The following is a 17,517-nucleotide window of genomic DNA, read 5'->3' on the forward strand; positions in this document are numbered from 1 at the left end:
ATTTACATTAATAATTCGGGAATCGTATTAGATTCGAAAGTTCCATTAGGTTTTTTTTTATTATATCGATATAAATTAAAATAATCAACTGATTAATTATTTTTTCCTTTATTTGTCAATTTAATAAGACATTACTATCTAATCTCTCCTACTTATTTTTTCCATTGATGATTGACGTAAGTTACGCGATAATCTGTGTTAGATTGGCACAGGAACGGTACAATTTGGCTTGATCGCAGATATATATAAAGTATATACATTTATCGATTATTTTTTTAAAAATAATAATTAATAAACATAAACAATTATATATTATATACTATTTTTATAAAGGTCAAAAGACAAATTCGTTTCCATATTATCAACGAAATATTTCTCCAAGTGCTATTTTTTTTTTATGATTTCCTCTATATATAATAATCAACTTTATATTATTACTTATTATTCCTACTATTACTATAATAATAATAATATATAATATAATAATATAATAAGTATATATTTATATATATAATATAATAAATATTCACTAATTATTTTTGATAAAACCTTGTTTTTTTTTTTTTTTTTTTTTTTTTTTTGTAATTTTCGTTTTTTTTCAGTAATTTAACTAACTAATCAGAAATAAAACTAACTTATTATACGTGTCAATTATATTTATTATTCTTTATGTATTTGTCGTGAAACAAATAATTAAAGATGTCATATATACGTATGTTATTAAAAAAAGATATACATATATAAGATTGAAAAGTGTGAGTCACAGTATATACCAACACTACTTATTTTAACCTATACAAAACTGATTGTTATGTACGTATCAAAAACCAACACAAACTCATACATCGATATGTTAAACATATGGCGGGAACAGTATTCCCCGCTTACATTTGTAGTTCATATTTTGTCCATACCTGTCGCTGAAGTCACACACGGTTCGAGCTAAAGGTGACGAACAGCCTTAAAGTTTTATACAATTTATTTGGAAACGTATTTTAAAACATTTTGTTTGTCAATCGTAGAAGCTTGCACGCGCATATATATATATATATATGGCGTGTGTATGTGTATAAGCTATGGCCTAAGAAGTTAGAAGTAGCAATCGGATTGGACAAAGAAAGAAAGAAAGAAAGAAATATAACGCATTTCGAATAAATAAATATCTTTTCTTAAGATTTTCGAAGGCACAACTATGTTGTCTTTGTCACTTTATTAGAATTAGGTATAAACAGAATAAATAAATGTTGATGTCGTTATAGAAATTTTCTATATATGAAATTTGTTTCAATTTTTCCTTCCCTACAAAATTTATTGCGACGAACAACGATACTGATTCGAAAACGTTAAGAAAAAGCAAACTAATGGAAACTGGCGTGAAGTAACATGACTGCATCGACGATTTGTGATCTCATATTGCAATCATTATGTGCTGAATATATGTAAAGTAAGCGAAGAGTATGATTGTGCATATGTGCATGTATATATGTTGTATGTATGTATGTATATACGTGTCTCTTGTGTGGAAGATGTGTGCACGAGCGCATATATAAATGACGTAGTAGCTTTGAGAAGAAATAATAAACGATTTTAGAGAAAATCTAAATATTGAATTGCTTTAATAGGTAAACAAGGAAGAATATTTTCCAATAGTCTTATCTCTCTCATCGAAAAATAGATAGAGGAAAACTGCCACCAATTGAGCTCTCATATGATTTTGTAACTTGTGCATTGTGTGCATGCGCAAGTACATACATACATACATACATACGTATATATATATATTATATACATACACACAACTACATAGTAGGAATAGATGTGTAATATACGTATATCGTAAAGCATCCCCTCTACCTAGTATTTTCTCCTCCTCTCTAACATCCCTCTTAAGCGTCCAGCATTCGCACTTCGGAAACGAAACGAAAGAAACCTCAGCGTTAGTTTGTTCATTTCGAAAAGTCTCTCCTTCCCGTTGTCACGCGCTAAAAATATCTTTCTACGACCATTGGAGGGTATACCATGCCGAAAGAAAAGAGGAATTAGGTCGAGAAAAGTGATTCAACGTTATCCTGGAATTGTCATGGAAAGGCTATCGAAAATCGCATGTTATTTTCGTTGGTTGAGGAGTCCGCCTTCGCCACCACCACCACTACTACTACAACCACCATCACCATCGGTGCCAGTAACAACCGAAGCAGCACCAGCAGCAGTAGCATCGTCATTGTTGCCTTCCTGCGATGTAACAAAGATGAGCCTCGAGGCCGATTCGACGAGGAATTCGCCCGTCGTCGACGAAGATTATGACGACGAATGTCGCAATAATATTTGCGACATCGAGGCTTTGAAGAGATTCTGCGGGATTTTGGAGAATATCCTTCTATGGGAAAACTCTGTTAATAGTATAACAGTTGTGTTTGTGTTCAATATACTCTTTTGGTGAGTGACCTGATACTACTATTCCTGTGCTATATTTTATAATATTGTATATCCATTAATATGTTCACACACACACGCGAGCGCGCGGGCGCGCACACGTCTCTCTGTGTGTCCTTACTTTATACACACACGCGTGCGCGCTCGCGTCACACAAATATACACACACAACTCCATGCGCGTGCGGACGCGCGCACGTACGCACGCACGCGTGCATGCACATCGATCGTTTTGAATTGCGATCGCTGCTTGTTACACTGCTTGCTGACGTACATACGTATGTACACGCGCATTTCTCGAGATGCAATGTTTGATTATTACCTTTATGCACCTGACAATAAGAACAAGAGGTATAGCGTCGCATATGCACGCTCCCAAATTTAATATCCCTCGTCGCCAATTCCCCATTGTTTCTTGTTTTTACATTTATTATTTATTATTCGTTTATTTTTTTACTTAACATTATTATTATTATTTTTTTTTATTTTTTACTTTTCTTTTTTTTTTCTTTATTTATTCCCCCTCCTCCTCCTCCTCTCTCCAGTAGGGTGCTTTGAATTTATAAAATGCATGTGATATATACGTTTGGACATGAATAATGTGCCTAAGGTAAAACATTCTAATAGTATCAATTTAAGTATTTAATCACATTTAATTATTTCATAAAATCTATCAATAACAAAGACCTTTCTATTTCCCATAATATTTAAAATGTTAACTTTTTCTTTTATGAGAACAGATATATTTATAACTAATCCACTTGATGTTACAATGAAGTTAAATGAGGCAAGTGTTTACTACTAATTTTTCAGGGGGATAGTTATTCTAGAGATCCGAGGCTTTGCAGTAGCCAGCAGTGCTGCGCTTGTCGTGGTTCTCTGTTATAAAAATCTGGAAGCACAGGCATATGAAGAAAACAAGAAAAAATTAGTGTATGTCATTAAGCTTCAAAAATATATAAGGGTTGCGCATGTGGGAACTCATTGATACTTTTTTATTTTTATGTCGTTATAATGAATTATGAATTATGGATGCTAAAATTACAAATATATATTCTATATAAACTTTATTAATATATACATTTGGTATGCTTTATATATATATATACATTCATAATTATTTGGGATTCTTATTAACACAGACATTAAGGAACATTTAAATCGAAAGAGTTTTTAAATTACAAGATAGTACAAAGCTGAGTTATACAAGTTTGATTATAAATATGTAATTGCATGTGTTGGTCCAAAATTTACAGAATTATTCTATATGCAGATATCGGAATGAAACAATTAAATATTTTGCTATAGAAAAAAATTTGTTTTAATATTGTTGTTCTTCTCTGACAAGATTTTTTCTACAAGTCTTCCAATTTTCTTATATATATAATACGTAATAATTTACATAGATGTAAAATAAAATATTTCTAAATCGAATGATTATTAAATTGTTAAAAGATTTACAATTTATAAGCGATATTAGAATTTCTCATGCACTTGCATATTTAAATATTATACATATTAAATTAAATGAATCACACATGCATAATATATTGTCCATTTTCAGAATCAACATAAACAAGCTTCCCAATATGTTTATAGATCACACACCAAGGCTGAACAAATTGAAAAGATAGGAAGAAAAATAAAATCCGTTTTGCAGAGCTTAAGACAACTACGGAAAGATCAGCCAGGGACGGTATGTTATCTCTGTTGATATTTATTACTGTAATAATATGCTCTTTGACCTGTATAATATTTACACTTATTGATAACACATGAGAAATTGTATATATTAATATCATCATCAAACGATTTATTTGACATATAAAAGATATAAATGCAGAAAAAAGTTTATGCTTGTAAGTTTGAATAAAATTATAGTTTTGTACTGCTGTTTGTACTATATCCTTGGGCCTATGGATAATTGGTCGTACTATGAATGGAGTATTACTTGCTTATATAATATGTATGAGCATTCTACTAGTACCTGCATTATTACTAAAGCTACCTGGAAAAGTAATATCACATAAAGGTAATGACAGTGTAATATTATATACTTTATAGTAGTACTATCTTTTTATAAAAATAATTTATCAATTATCAAATTTTTACAGAATGGGATAGTGAAGTGGAAGAATTTTTACCAGTAGTCACTGAAGATAATCTTCAAGTGTTAAAAAGGGCAGGAGAATCAGGTGACCATTCTCCAACACCATCAAGTTTGCAATCAGATATACAAAATGGTATGACTTCATACTTATATATATATTAATAAATGAAAGTAAAAAATAAACACTCATTACTTTTCCTTTCTTTCATTGATTTGATAGAAGATTTAATGATAAGAATATCTATTTTTTTTTTTTTACAGATTTTTTTAATGATGACAAACTTGTAGATTTAAGAATGCCATCTCACGAAGATGAAAGTATTGATGAAGTTGAACTCTCAGAATTGGAATTTAGTGTCGAAGAGACAGGTATAGGTGGCATTAAGTTTCAAAGCAGACATTTTGAGAAAGGTTCATCCTCCGAAGAAGAAATAGATTTTAGACATGAAATGTTAAATAATAAGTTCAATTTAAACGATGAGAGTGATAATGAATTTGAAATAATTGATAGACAAGAAGTTGCAAATATAAATAATGCATGAAGATATCTAGAATTTGGATATACTTTTAAAACTGTGACATACATAAAAAAGAAATGGGATAATACAATTATGTCTTATATAAATATTGGCTTGCTTCTTTTTTATAGAAATCGGAAAAATATTTTTGTTATCATTAACACGCTCACGATTTGCATGTATTTTTAAAAAATCATTACATATGAAAAAATTATAGATAATTCTAGCAAAATATTACTAAAAATCATTATTTTTATGCTATGTACAGATACAACAAAGTAAAATTTAGAAACTGTACAATAAGGTGTAGATGGAGACCCTTCTGTGATCTAGACTTAACAATCAAACGTTGAATTGATACATACTCAGATACATTTTTTAGATGTTATAAAAAAATATTCAAAGATAAAATCGTATGATATAAAGAATAAAAACAGACGGAGGATATTATAAATTTGAAGTTATTTTAATTGAAGATTAATCAATTTGTTTTATAATTTGGAAGGTAAATTTAGCACATTTTATTTCACACAAAAAATAATTATAACTATAAATTGTCCAACGATACATTTATGAATTATGTATCTCTTTGGAAGAAAATTCTTTACAATATACATTCTCTGATATGTATTAATAACAATACAAGAAAGAAAACATCTCTATAATAATAGTAAACAAACCAATTCATGTATTTATATATAATTAATATATATTTGTCACGGGTGAGCTCCATAAAGCACGTATCATTGTTTTGTAAATTACAAATATTGTTTTTTCGTATCTATAAAAAATAATAGTGCTAAATATTTATCGAAGAGAGAAATAAGTGATTAATCAGTTAACAAGTTTTCACAATGTATTTTAATTTTCAAAATATATTCAGGAATGTATTAGGTTACAAAACATGATATATCATAAAAAAAAAAAAGAACTTTTAGTATATATTAACATTTAATCAATTGCAAATAACTGATAAAATAACATGTATTATCTTTAAATATTTTTCAGTTATGCATTCAAAATATTTCTAGTTAATTTCTAAGTTTTACGATTTTTGAACCGTTTGTTAACTGCTCAATTATAATTTGAGATTTGTTATACATTATAATATTGTAATGTTATATATTATAACATTACGATTTTGTTATTAATATTTTTTATATAGCAGAAAATCTCGTGTATATATATAAAATATTTCTAATTATTGTATTGTGTAAATACGATGCTCCATAAGCTAGATGGGATTAATCTTCTAGTTTTAGAATTCAAATGAACTATTCGAAATGAATGACAATTTGTTGAGATAAAATTTAAGACTGAATATAATGGATAATATATCCAAATTGAGTAAATTTTAATTGAATTCCAAATTTTAATTTCAATTTTAAGAATAATTTTTCTTTGTAATGATTTTTTTATCATTATCTTTTTGTTTGCGGTAAACAGACGGTAAAAACAATTCGTAATATAATTTTATATTCTTTATTCATTGATACATGATTATTTTATGAGAAATACTTTTGGTTTTGTATGTTTCATCGATTAGTGTTTCTTTTTAAAAAATTATGTCATTCTAATCCTTTTTATTATATGAATTATTTTGCAAAAATTAATCTGAAGACAATATATTTTTATTTAGCTTATTATAAGTAAATCACTTGGTAAATCACAAAATTATCTTAATCTATACATTTTATTCTCTAGTATAGAAATCAAGTATAATATTAAAATCGTATTGTAAATCTGAAATGATAATCACAATTGCAAAGGATTGAATAAAATTGATAAATGATCTGACAATCTATTTTTATACATGAAATGTTTATAGCCTATTCAAAATCTTTTCTGTGATATGATAACAGGTCATGATGATAATTATGTTCTCAAATGTCGAGTGTGTAAAATATATTACGTCATTCATAATACTGTCTATTGATAGCCGTAATTATTGTGACACAGAAATAGTAGAATGTGGACATAAATAATGTGTTTTTTTTTTTTTTTCCAAACAAATATATTATTAAAATTATAGATAATTGGTAGTAAGTGATATTGTAATACAACTTTTACACGGATTATCTAAAAATTAAAAATTAAAATCTTAATTAACTTAATCTGTATAATTATCACTAAAATTTTTTAAAAGTATATAGTTGCATTGTGCTTTCTTAATTTCTTTAAAAACTAGTTTGTTCTTTATATCGTATGTTTTTTTTAACGAAAGTATTAATCATATGATATAATTAAATTAGTTATTTTAATTAATAATTAACTGGATAAGAACAATTAATAATTGAGATTCTCATTATCATGAAATCAGTTTTTTTTCTAATATATTTTTGTTGTCATTCATTCTACTTATAAATTAATTAAAACGATAAGTGAAATGAAGATATAATTTTACAGAGTAGTTCGTCAATAATCCATTGTGTCTACAAATAAAATGATTCAATGCTTTACAGCATTACTAAGGAGTCAATTCATCATAATATATATGTATATAACAGACACACACATACATACATACATACATACATATAACACATGATTATATAATATATAATATTATATATTATATATAAAATACGATGTTGCAAGCTTTTATAACTTTATTCTTGTTTGAATACATTTTCAATATTATTACACATATCTTCATCACAATCTTTTTCTATTTTAATATCATTCATTGTTTTACATTCTTCAGATTTTTTTGGAGGAAATGTAATTGGTTGAGCTCTTTTACGTTCTGGCAATACTTGAAGGAATGCTTCTTGCCATGTTTTACCTTCCGTTATTCTAAGAAGGATTTCAAATACTGAAAAAATATATATCTATAAAAGTATATTTATTATGATTATTATTATGTGTATACATTTATAATACTTTTTATTTCTTTTTTTTTTTTTTACCATGATCAATGGTTAAAACTTTTCTAGCTTTCATTAGAAGAAATTTATCTAATGGTAAACGACCATGTTTTATTCCATTTTCCATTGCCAACTTATGGCAAAGACCCTAATAATAGAAATAATAATAATAATAAATTGATTTATAAAAAATTGATATTGAAAAATTTTATATTATAACTTACTTTATGACAATTGTGATCAACCAAGCCACCTATAACATATATACAACTATGATCTAGTCGATCTATCACATTTTCTGATTCACTTGTGAGATATACAATTTTATCTTTTGGATAAATATCCATATATGAATCAAGTTCAAATTTTACCTGTAATCTACAAATATTTAAGTGTATTTGGAATAAACATATGGAATAGAACAAGTAGTAATATAACATACATCCCAATGTTCATATCCATTGTGTTTCTCCATTTCCTTTTTAGATTTGCCATTAAAACTTGTTAAAGAAAATTGTAAAGGTGCAATTGCTCTTCTGTTTAATGTATAACATCTTAATATCTGTTTAATCAATTTTGCGATATCTTTGTCTATCATTAAATCATCAAATGATAAATCAATAGTAACAGTAAGCTTACAACTACTCTCTGCCATAGTACTTCTTTTTAAAGCTTTTCTAGATGGGCCAAGATCTATATTATTTGCACGAGCAAATGCTCGCTTTTCTCTAGCCTTAGCTCGTTCTAGCCGTCTAAGAAACGAAATATTAAAAAGCTTTAACTATATACAGAAATAAATATTTCATAGAGCAATTAATTCTATATTTTTAAAATTATTGACACAATTTTCTCTCTATAATTTTATCAATTTTTAATAATACAGAATTGAACACCTTTTTTCATTTTTTCGTTCCAACCATTTTTCCGTTTTCTTTGCCCTTTTTAATTGTCGTTTGCTCAAATTCTTTTCTAAATGGGAAACTTTGTTATTATCAATCCTGTTTTCCACATAATCCATGGCTTCTCCATCTAATCTATTAATATTTTCAATATTTTCCATCTTTTATCTTTATCTTTTAAATTAATTCTGAACCTAAATAAATATTCATTTAAATACAATCATGTCGTATCAAAGTTTTAACTAATAAAAATTAACGATATAAAAGCTAACTACTGTGTGTCAAAAACTAGCATGAATTTTTAATGTGATACACAATGTGATAAATGAAGGCGACATCTCACGGATTGCATGTTCATTCTTAGCTGATCAATACATCGATCACGAAAATTATTCAATTAATATTATAATTAATTTTAAGTTATAAATTATTCTTAATATAAGCATTATAATATATAATAAAAATAAAAAATATTTGATTACATATTTTGTTTAAATAGGAAATAATGAATTCTACGTTTTTATAATATTTTTTTTGTTAAAACAGTCTCCTAATTAATCAATTCTAACTTCATGTTTGTTTTTCTTTTTTTCAGTCATCTATTTTCTTTATAATAGAAACAATTCTAATAATAAAATCTATTATCGTGAAAAGATTTTGTAAAATATCATAAAAAATTGTATAAAAAATATTATATTAATTTTGATCCTGCTGTGCGTGTATTTCAATTGCATTTAATAAAGTAGCTGTAATATCTATATCTTCTCGCACTTTTTTCATATTTTTGTCAACTTCACGTGCAACCCTTTGTATTTCTTGCATACTCTAAAACAAAAAATATAATATTCTAGAATTACGTTAATGTCAAATAAAATGAGACTGTCAAAAAATTTTTTTTTTTTTTTTTGTTTTGTAGTTAGGAGAATAACCATTTTTAGATTATGATAAAGCACTTTTTTATCTACAGGTTTTCTTGCTGATTTGTAAAACGATGACGACGATTGTGAAGAACTCATTATACACAATACAAAATAACAAAACTATATATTAATATATTACTTTTTGAACCGAATATCAAAGACAAAACATTTTTATACCTATATTAAAAAAATCATAAGTCTTCCATCTTATGTATAAAATTTTCATAAAGGAAGCTCACGCCATCTATTGTTAAATTAATTTTAAATCTTAACCTATTTTAATGATTTCAAACTTAAAGCGCGTTTCTTGAAACTACGAATGACGTTCGTTTTTTGATTATACAGAAATATGATTGGAGGATTGAAATAATATTTGCTATTCCTTTTCTATTCCTTTAAATACTTTTTCAATTTGATATTTCTTATGCGTGGATAAGAAAATCATATAAAATGCGAGAAACATTAATATATGATATGGTCGTTTAACGAACACACTTATACTTGTATTACACACTATATTTTGTGTGTGTGTTGTGTGTGTGGGAAAGAGAGAGAGAGAGCGAGAGAGAGATAGAGAGAGAGAGAGAGGAGAAAGAAAGAGAGAGAAAGAGAGAGAGAGAATATAAAAAATACTAAGCTCAGTCTGCTATATCTTTCTGTCAAACTACAATGTTCATCGGTATAACGTATCCGTGTATAATTAATAAGACGAGTCGATGAAAGTAATTACAACTATCTAAAATGAATAATTGAAATGTCATTTTGCGAATTTTTGCGGAAGATGTGTCATGTGTAAGTAAACAATTTATCTTTTATATTTGTATATATTTTCTATCATTGATATGAATTCAAATTATTCATAATAATATTTAATACATTCTGAAGAGTATTTAATAAATTTTCGTCAAAGTATTTACATGTGATCTTTTAAATATCTATATTCAATACTTTTGATAATCAATAATAATAATATATTCTTCAAAATAAACGTTCATTCATTCATGCAGATAGATAGTAATGTTATATTTCGTAAAGTTATCTTTTTTTTTTTTTTTACTCATTTATATTCTTTCTTATGAAAATAATATTGTTGATTGAACATATATGATGAAAATATTTTTTTATTTGTTGTATTAATGAATTGAAGGAATTGAAATTCATATAAATATTAATAAAATACAACTATGAACATATAATTATGATACGTTTCTAATACTATACTTTTGTATTGTTTTTGTGTTACAGGGGCCCATGAAATGAAAATACATTATTTTAATTAGTCAAAATAATGTTTTAAGAATGCCATCTGAAATAAAAAATATTGATGCTCTAAGTGCACAAGATGAGGAAAGAGAAAGGCCTGTGGAAGACTTGGCGACAACTATAAAAACAAATTCACACAATACCTTATCAAATGTAGACAACAACAAGGAGACTTTAACATCAAATGATAGAACTGAAATAATAGAAGTTGCAGGTAACTCTTCTATATCATTTGATAATCAAGTATTACCGGAGAATGGTTCGCAACAAGCAGAGATTGCATCATTGCAAGATAAAATAACAAATAATGATATTTTTACAACACCAATTCCAAATAAGAAAGAAACCCTACAAACAAATGTATCATATGCATTAGTTTCAAAAGAAAACTATGATGACAAAAACGAACTTTCCAAAGACATTACAGTCAATGATAATGCTTCATACAAGGAACTCGCACAATCTTCAAATCAAATACCTGCATTGCTATCGCATAAAAATTTAATTAGGAAAAAGATTTTTTTTGCTACTACAGATAATGAATATGAAAAATTACAAATTGATCTTGAATCTACATTTCATGATAGAAACTTAATTCAAGAAAAATGTGTTAATTGGAATCCAAGAATACAACAATCTGAAGCTAATAATGAAAGTATATCCACTAGTTCTCATTCCAAAGCAACAAAAGATAATTGTAATGATATGAATATGGATAAATCAATACCATTTTCTCAAGAGTTGTCTGATATACATTCAACATTTGATAATGGCTCAGCAAATGTCAGCAATACTATGAATTTAATGAAGCTATTAAAACTGCCTGATGATAGTGATAATGATTCTTTATTAGATAGTGCCAGTGGTTTTACTACAGAAAATTCATTTGTGCCAAAAAGGTTGTCAAGTCCATTACCTACACAAATAGACTCACTTGATTCCCATTATAACTTAATCACTGCTATGAAGCCATTAAACATATCGGATACTAATAATAAAGAATTGGTTGATGATATAAATGATACTGATATTTTATGTTTACATAGAATGAATGGAACACCAGAATTACAAGATAGTTTCACAAATTTGCCACATTGCAGCAATTTTATGATTACTAAGGATACTTTACAATTGGAAGATTTTAATCATAAAAGCTCTTTAGAAAAAGAGAAGTGTGTTGTAAATGATTTGAATAAAGTTGATTCATTATCTGCAAAAACGTCTAAAAATGATATGACAGTTGAAAATATGTTAACAGATTTGTCTCATAATAATATCATAAAGGGAAAGAAATTATTTAAAATGTCAATTTTAAGAAATGTAGATGAAGCTGCGGCAATTCAGCAAACAGAATTAGAAGAAAATGCTATAGCACTTTTAGAGCCATCAGTTTCCAGACAAGAAACTTTATTAGAGGAAGCTCAGAGTATAGAGTTGGATCCTCGTTCTTCAAATAGTAGTGATGGAAGTAATTCTGATACAGAGTCTCAACAAGCAATTTCAACTCATAACAGATCTGCAATGGTATGCTTGAAAAAGAATACAAATTTTTGTATTGAAAATACAAATATGATATTCTTAAATATTAAATTTTACATATAAAATATTTTATATAAATGGCATGTTATAAGTTTGTTATTATTATTGCCTTTTTTGCAATTATGATATTTAATGTTGAAATTTTTATTCTACCTATGAAATATATAAAATTCTAATGTATGTTTTTTTATGAAAAAAAAAAGTTTGATTTGCTATTTACATAGTTAAACTAGAAGCATGTGTGTTCTATTTTAGAAATTAACAGAAACTAATGATGTAATAACTAAAGAAGGGGTAGAATATTATCAGCTATGGCGTAGCACTGCCGGACTTTCACCTCCTGAGTCTTTATATGAAACGCTGTATCCAAATCCCCCACCCCTCCCTCCAAGAACAGTGAACAAATTCTTGCACAAAAGGAATGCATTGCTACCAGAATTACCAAAAAGGCATCTTTCAAAATACCCTGCGCCTTTGCACCCTTCAGACTGTTTTGGATTTGAGATTGTAGATGTTGATGAAGCATCTAATTTAAAGGTAAACCTTAATTTTATATAAACTTTTTATATTACACATATTTCTTATACACTTTCTGGAATTTAAATTTTTTTATAGATTTTATTTGTTTGTTTTTACAACTAAGTATTTTGTTAATATCATCTCTCTTCATAACAACAAAATTATTAATGCATATGTTTATACAATTACTGTTTCTAATGATTATTAAATATTATTAAATATTTTTCTTTAGCAAGTAATATTACACAATTTAATTCATTATAATAAAATCATTTATATGCTTTTTATATTTTGAAGATTATAGATATTGATTATAATACATTTTATAATCTAATTTTATAAAATGATTCTTTCTAGACAAGGACGGCAGTAACAACAAGTATAGCATTATTAAGTTCACCAAGAGCTCATAGATCATTGACAAGGCCAGAAACAGGAGGATTATCTAATTCAGCAGAGTGTCCTCCAACACCAACGCACCGTCCAAAGCCTTTACGACCATTACCTATGTGTCAAACATCAAATATATCATTATCTTCAGAAGAACCATTACCACCTTGTAAGAAAATTAGAAAATAATATTAATCGAAGTATATTTCACGTATTTTCTAAGAATTATAATATTAATTACATATACAATTGTCTAACTCAATATATTCTTATTTAAGCATGGGAAGCACGAATAGATAGTCATGGTAGAGTATTCTATATAGATCATATTAATCACACTACAACATGGCAAAGACCTACATTAGCTACTCGAAATACGGGTTGTGATCTTCGAAGACAACAACTAGATAGACGCTATCAGAGTGTTAGACGTACAATTTCTCGGCCTGATAATATTGATCGTGAGCCCTGTAATGCTAGTACGAATGGAAATCATAGTGAAAATAATGAAAGACAGAATGACAGATCTATTGAAAGAACTGATTCAGAGACTTTTGATATTACAACAATACCACCGGTGCTATTTTTAACAAGACCTGATTTTTTCAATGTCCTTCACACTAATGTTGAAGCTATGGAATTATACAACCATAATCCAAGTTTAAAACATATGATTAGTAGAATTAGAAGAGATTCCACAATTTTTCCAAGATATGAACATAACAGGGATTTGGTCACTTTAATTAACTTCTTTGCTGATTCAACAAAAGAGCTCCCAAGAGGGTATGAATCCAAACTCGACCGAACGGGCAAAGTATGTTAAGTATATATATATATTTTTTCATTCTTATTTTGATCAATTACTAATATATAACTAAACATTATTTTATGATATAATTTTACAGCAAAAACACAATAACTGATTTTTTCTAAAAATTTGTCAGATACAGTATAGATAACATTCATAATATCTAAATAAAGAAATAATTTAATTTCAGAGATTTTTCATTTGTCATGCAAGGAAGGCTACATCATTTATCGATCCGAGATTGCCGACTGAAGCTGCACATCCACGAACGTTACTGGATGAAGCACCTACACCACCACCCAGACCACAGCAGTCTGCTATTACAACAACACCAGATATACCTGTAGCTTACAATGACAAAGTCGTGGCCTTCTTAAGACAACCAAATATAATAGATATTCTAAAAGAAAGACATTCAGCATTAGGACAAAATATAGCATTACGTGAGAAAGTTAATACTATTAGAGTAGAAGGTACCACAGCCTTACAAAGACTGGGACATGATGTACCTTTAGCATTATTGTTAAGGTATTGAAAAACAATATTTCAAATTTGCATTTATTATTTTGTATTTTCTATATTGTTACGAGTATTATTTTTAGTTTGTTCGAGCAAGAAATTATGTCATATGTACCTGGAAATGTAGGTAGATCTCCAATTGGTAGTCCGCATGCATCACCAGGTTTAACAAGAGCTTCAGCCAGAGCTCCAGCTCCGTATAGAAGAGATTTTGAAGCTAAACTTAGGACATTTTATAGAAAATTAGAAAGTAAAGGATATGGTCAAGGACCAGGAAAACTTAAGTAAATCGTTTATAATAATATTAATATAAAAATGATGATAGAGAAGAATGTTTATATGATAAAAATCATTAAAAAAATAAATTAAGATAAAATAATTATAAAAATGATCTATATTAATTAATTTCTTTTTTTCATTTAGGTTACATATTAGAAGAGAGCATTTACTGGAAGATGCTTTTACACGTATAATGGCTGCTACTAAGAAAGATTTGCAAAAAGGCAAATTAGTAGTTATTTTTGATCATGAAGAAGGTTTGGATTATGGTGGTCCATCCCGTGAATTTTTCTTTCATCTGTCACGTGAACTTTTTAATCCTTATTATGGATTATTCGAATATTCTGCGAACGATACATATACAGTTCAAGTATCTCCTATGTCAGCATTTGTTGATAACTATCACGATTGGTTCAGATTTTCAGGTAGAGTTTTAGGTTTGGCATTAGTTCATCAATATTTATTGGATGCGTTTTTTACAAGGCCATTTTACAAAGCACTTTTAAGAATACCAGCTAGCCTAAGCGATTTAGAAAGTTTGGACCAAGAGTTCCATCAAAGTTTAATGTGGATTAAAGAAAGGGATATAAGTATAGAACCGTTGGAATTAACTTTTTCTGTTACGGAAGAACTTTTGGGTCGCGTGACAGAACGTGAGTTAAAGCCAGGTGGACGAAATATTGCTGTTACAGAAAAAAATAAAAAGGAATATCTTGAACGGGTTGTACGTTGGCGATTAGAACGTGGTGTCGCAGAACAGATAGAATCACTTGTTCGTGGCTTTTACGAAGTGGTAGATCCTCGATTGGTATCAGTATTTGATGCACGTGAATTGGAATTGGTAATAGCAGGTGCAGCAGAGATTGATCTTAATGATTGGAGAATGCACACGGAATATAGAAGCGGATATCATGATGCACATCCTGTGGTAGAATGGTTCTGGAGTAGTATAAGCCGATTCTCGAATGAGCAACGGCTTCGATTATTACAATTCGTAACTGGTACTTCAAGCATTCCATATGAAGGATTTGCAGCCTTGCGTGGATCTACTGGACCAAGAAAATTTTGTATTGAAAAATGGGGAAGACCAAACAGTTTACCAAGGTAGTTTTATTTCAATATAAATCCGTTCATTTTAATATAAAAAATTGAGGACTATTTTTATGGTTCATCATGAATTTTTGAATCAACAAAATTTTCTTTTATATAACAATAAATTTAACTTAATAGTTAAAATATATCGCTTCTTTTTTTTTTGCAGAGCTCATACTTGCTTCAATCGTTTGGATCTTCCACCATATCCTACACCGGAAATTTTATATGAAAAATTATTATTAGCGGTGGAGGAAACCAATACCTTTGGAATCGAATAAGGCAATGTGATGTAGTTAAATTTAACAAATTATAAACAATAGTCTAATATATTGAATCTTATAGCATAATGAAAAAATTGAAAAAACTTTTTCAATCGCAGGTAACAGCTTCGCTCGACAACACGTTTCAATATATTCCAAATTTTATAAGTGACTTTTTTTTTTAAGCTATCAAAGATGTATCAATATGTACATAAGTAGAGGTATAATGTTGTCCTTCTGTAGCGATTATTATTAATAGCGCGTAATGGAAATGTTCTCTCTATTCGTCCAAGTTTTTTCTTTTTCTTTTTTTTTTCTTTTTTCATGTGTCATATTCTTTCTAATGTATTTTCTGATTGAGAATATCTATACATTGTATATTTCTTGGCAGCTTATGTTTTTAAGCTATTTAAATGCACCGTAATATTAATGTATTCGTGGCCGTGCGTGTGAAGTCATGAATGTTTTGCGTTTTAAAATAGTATCTTTAATACATATGAATATAATGATTAAACTCAATGCTCAAAAATTAGAAAGTATTCCCACCAAGTGCTATTATCGCTTTTTACTATATCGTATCTCTCATTTGATAATATTTCTGATAGATTAATATAAAGATTCAAATAATGTGAAATTATATATTTTTCTTTTTTCTTACATTGAAAACATAGTTACAGTTCTAATGTTATAAATGCTTTCCAAAGTTTATTAAAATATTACAGTTATAATAAAGTATATAAATCATAAGCCAATTTATAAATGGTTCACAAAATTATGCTTGATAAAAATCCTAATAAACATTTTTATCGTTTTGATTTTCCTAGCATTTAAGTATATTGAATTTTCTAGTCTGTACTTCATATATCCGAAATTGCAATTTTGTGTCCTATATTTTGCAACATTCCAGATTTATCGGCTTAATTGTAGTATAAATAGAACGGAACGATATAATATTAAAAAAAAAAAAAAGAAAAAAAAAAAAAAAGAAAAAATGGATAAGTATGATAAATTAGTATTTACACATTGTTTGTAGAATAATTTAATATGTAACTAGATTAAGAATATCTTTATTTAGAAAATATGTAGTGATTCAGCTATA

The 17,517-nt window shown here is 27.8% G+C and overlaps 3 protein-coding genes across 11 annotated transcripts; 2 read left to right on the forward strand and 1 right to left on the reverse strand.

Moving 5' to 3' along the window:
* The first annotated feature begins 1,881 nt into the window (after positions 1 to 1,881).
* On the forward strand, positions 1,882 to 6,983 carry LOC118451305 (uncharacterized). The gene is made up of 6 exons (XM_035887717.2): positions 1,882 to 2,436; positions 3,246 to 3,365; positions 4,032 to 4,128; positions 4,314 to 4,464; positions 4,547 to 4,675; positions 4,804 to 6,983. Exons 1-6 carry the CDS (start codon positions 2,081 to 2,083, stop codon positions 5,082 to 5,084), a joined length of 1,134 nt encoding a protein of 377 aa, XP_035743610.1. The 5' UTR covers positions 1,882 to 2,080; the 3' UTR covers positions 5,085 to 6,983.
* A 665-nt stretch (positions 6,984 to 7,648) lies between these two features.
* Positions 7,649 to 9,933, reverse strand: LOC118451307 (tRNA methyltransferase 10 homolog A). 9 transcript variants are annotated; one of them, XM_085658661.1, is made up of 7 exons: positions 9,756 to 9,933; positions 9,598 to 9,651; positions 8,821 to 9,020; positions 8,370 to 8,679; positions 8,152 to 8,298; positions 7,970 to 8,075; positions 7,649 to 7,875 (listed from the first exon to the last, which is right to left on the reverse strand). In XM_085658661.1, exons 3-7 carry the CDS (start codon positions 8,985 to 8,987, stop codon positions 7,670 to 7,672), a joined length of 936 nt encoding a protein of 311 aa, XP_085514787.1. In that variant the 5' UTR covers positions 8,988 to 9,020; positions 9,598 to 9,651; positions 9,756 to 9,933; the 3' UTR covers positions 7,649 to 7,669. The 9 variants fall into 9 exon arrangements, with proteins under 9 accessions (XP_085514787.1, XP_035743621.1, XP_085514789.1 ...); XM_035887728.2 differs by having other exon boundaries at positions 9,309 to 9,651; XM_085658663.1 differs by having other exon boundaries at positions 9,598 to 9,673.
* Positions 9,934 to 10,348: 415 nt separating this feature from the next.
* On the forward strand, positions 10,349 to 17,375 carry Hecw (Hecw ubiquitin protein ligase). The gene is made up of 10 exons (XM_085658612.1): positions 10,349 to 10,538; positions 10,992 to 12,533; positions 12,804 to 13,085; positions 13,425 to 13,626; positions 13,736 to 14,271; positions 14,456 to 14,793; positions 14,868 to 15,068; positions 15,208 to 16,167; positions 16,325 to 16,437; positions 16,538 to 17,375. Exons 2-9 carry the CDS (start codon positions 11,046 to 11,048, stop codon positions 16,434 to 16,436), a joined length of 4,119 nt encoding a protein of 1,372 aa, XP_085514738.1. The 5' UTR covers positions 10,349 to 10,538; positions 10,992 to 11,045; the 3' UTR covers position 16,437; positions 16,538 to 17,375.
* The last annotated feature ends 142 nt before the right edge of the window (positions 17,376 to 17,517 follow it).

The sequence above is a fragment of the Vespa mandarinia genome, chromosome 8 (assembly GCF_050613455.1).
Source record: "Vespa mandarinia isolate Hongniang chromosome 8, ASM5061345v1, whole genome shotgun sequence".
NCBI lineage: Eukaryota > Metazoa > Arthropoda > Insecta > Hymenoptera > Vespidae > Vespa > Vespa mandarinia.

Excerpts from the sequence above, each read along its gene's own strand:
- LOC118451305 (XM_035887717.2), top strand. The coding sequence starts at position 2,081 with ATGGAAAGGCTATCGAAAATCGCATGTTATTTTCGTTGGTTGAGGAGT. Across the intron at positions 2,437-3,245 it reads GTGTTCAATATACTCTTTTG|GGGGATAGTTATTCTAGAGA; the intron begins GTGAGTGACCTG and ends CTAATTTTTCAG. Across the intron at positions 4,129-4,313 it reads GGAAAGATCAGCCAGGGACG|TTTTGTACTGCTGTTTGTAC; the intron begins GTATGTTATCTC and ends ATAAAATTATAG.
- LOC118451307 (XM_085658661.1), bottom strand. The coding sequence starts at position 8,987 with ATGGAAAATATTGAAAATATTAATAGATTAGATGGAGAAGCCATGGAT. Across the intron at positions 8,076-8,151 it reads TTGATCACAATTGTCATAAA|GGTCTTTGCCATAAGTTGGC; the intron begins GTAAGTTATAAT and ends TTCTATTATTAG. Across the intron at positions 7,876-7,969 it reads AGTTTTAACCATTGATCATG|TATTTGAAATCCTTCTTAGA; the intron begins GTAAAAAAAAAA and ends ATATTTTTTCAG.
- Hecw (XM_085658612.1), top strand. The coding sequence starts at position 11,046 with ATGCCATCTGAAATAAAAAATATTGATGCTCTAAGTGCACAAGATGAG. Across the intron at positions 13,627-13,735 it reads AGAAGAACCATTACCACCTT|CATGGGAAGCACGAATAGAT; the intron begins GTAAGAAAATTA and ends TTCTTATTTAAG. Across the intron at positions 14,272-14,455 it reads AACTCGACCGAACGGGCAAA|AGATTTTTCATTTGTCATGC; the intron begins GTATGTTAAGTA and ends ATTTAATTTCAG.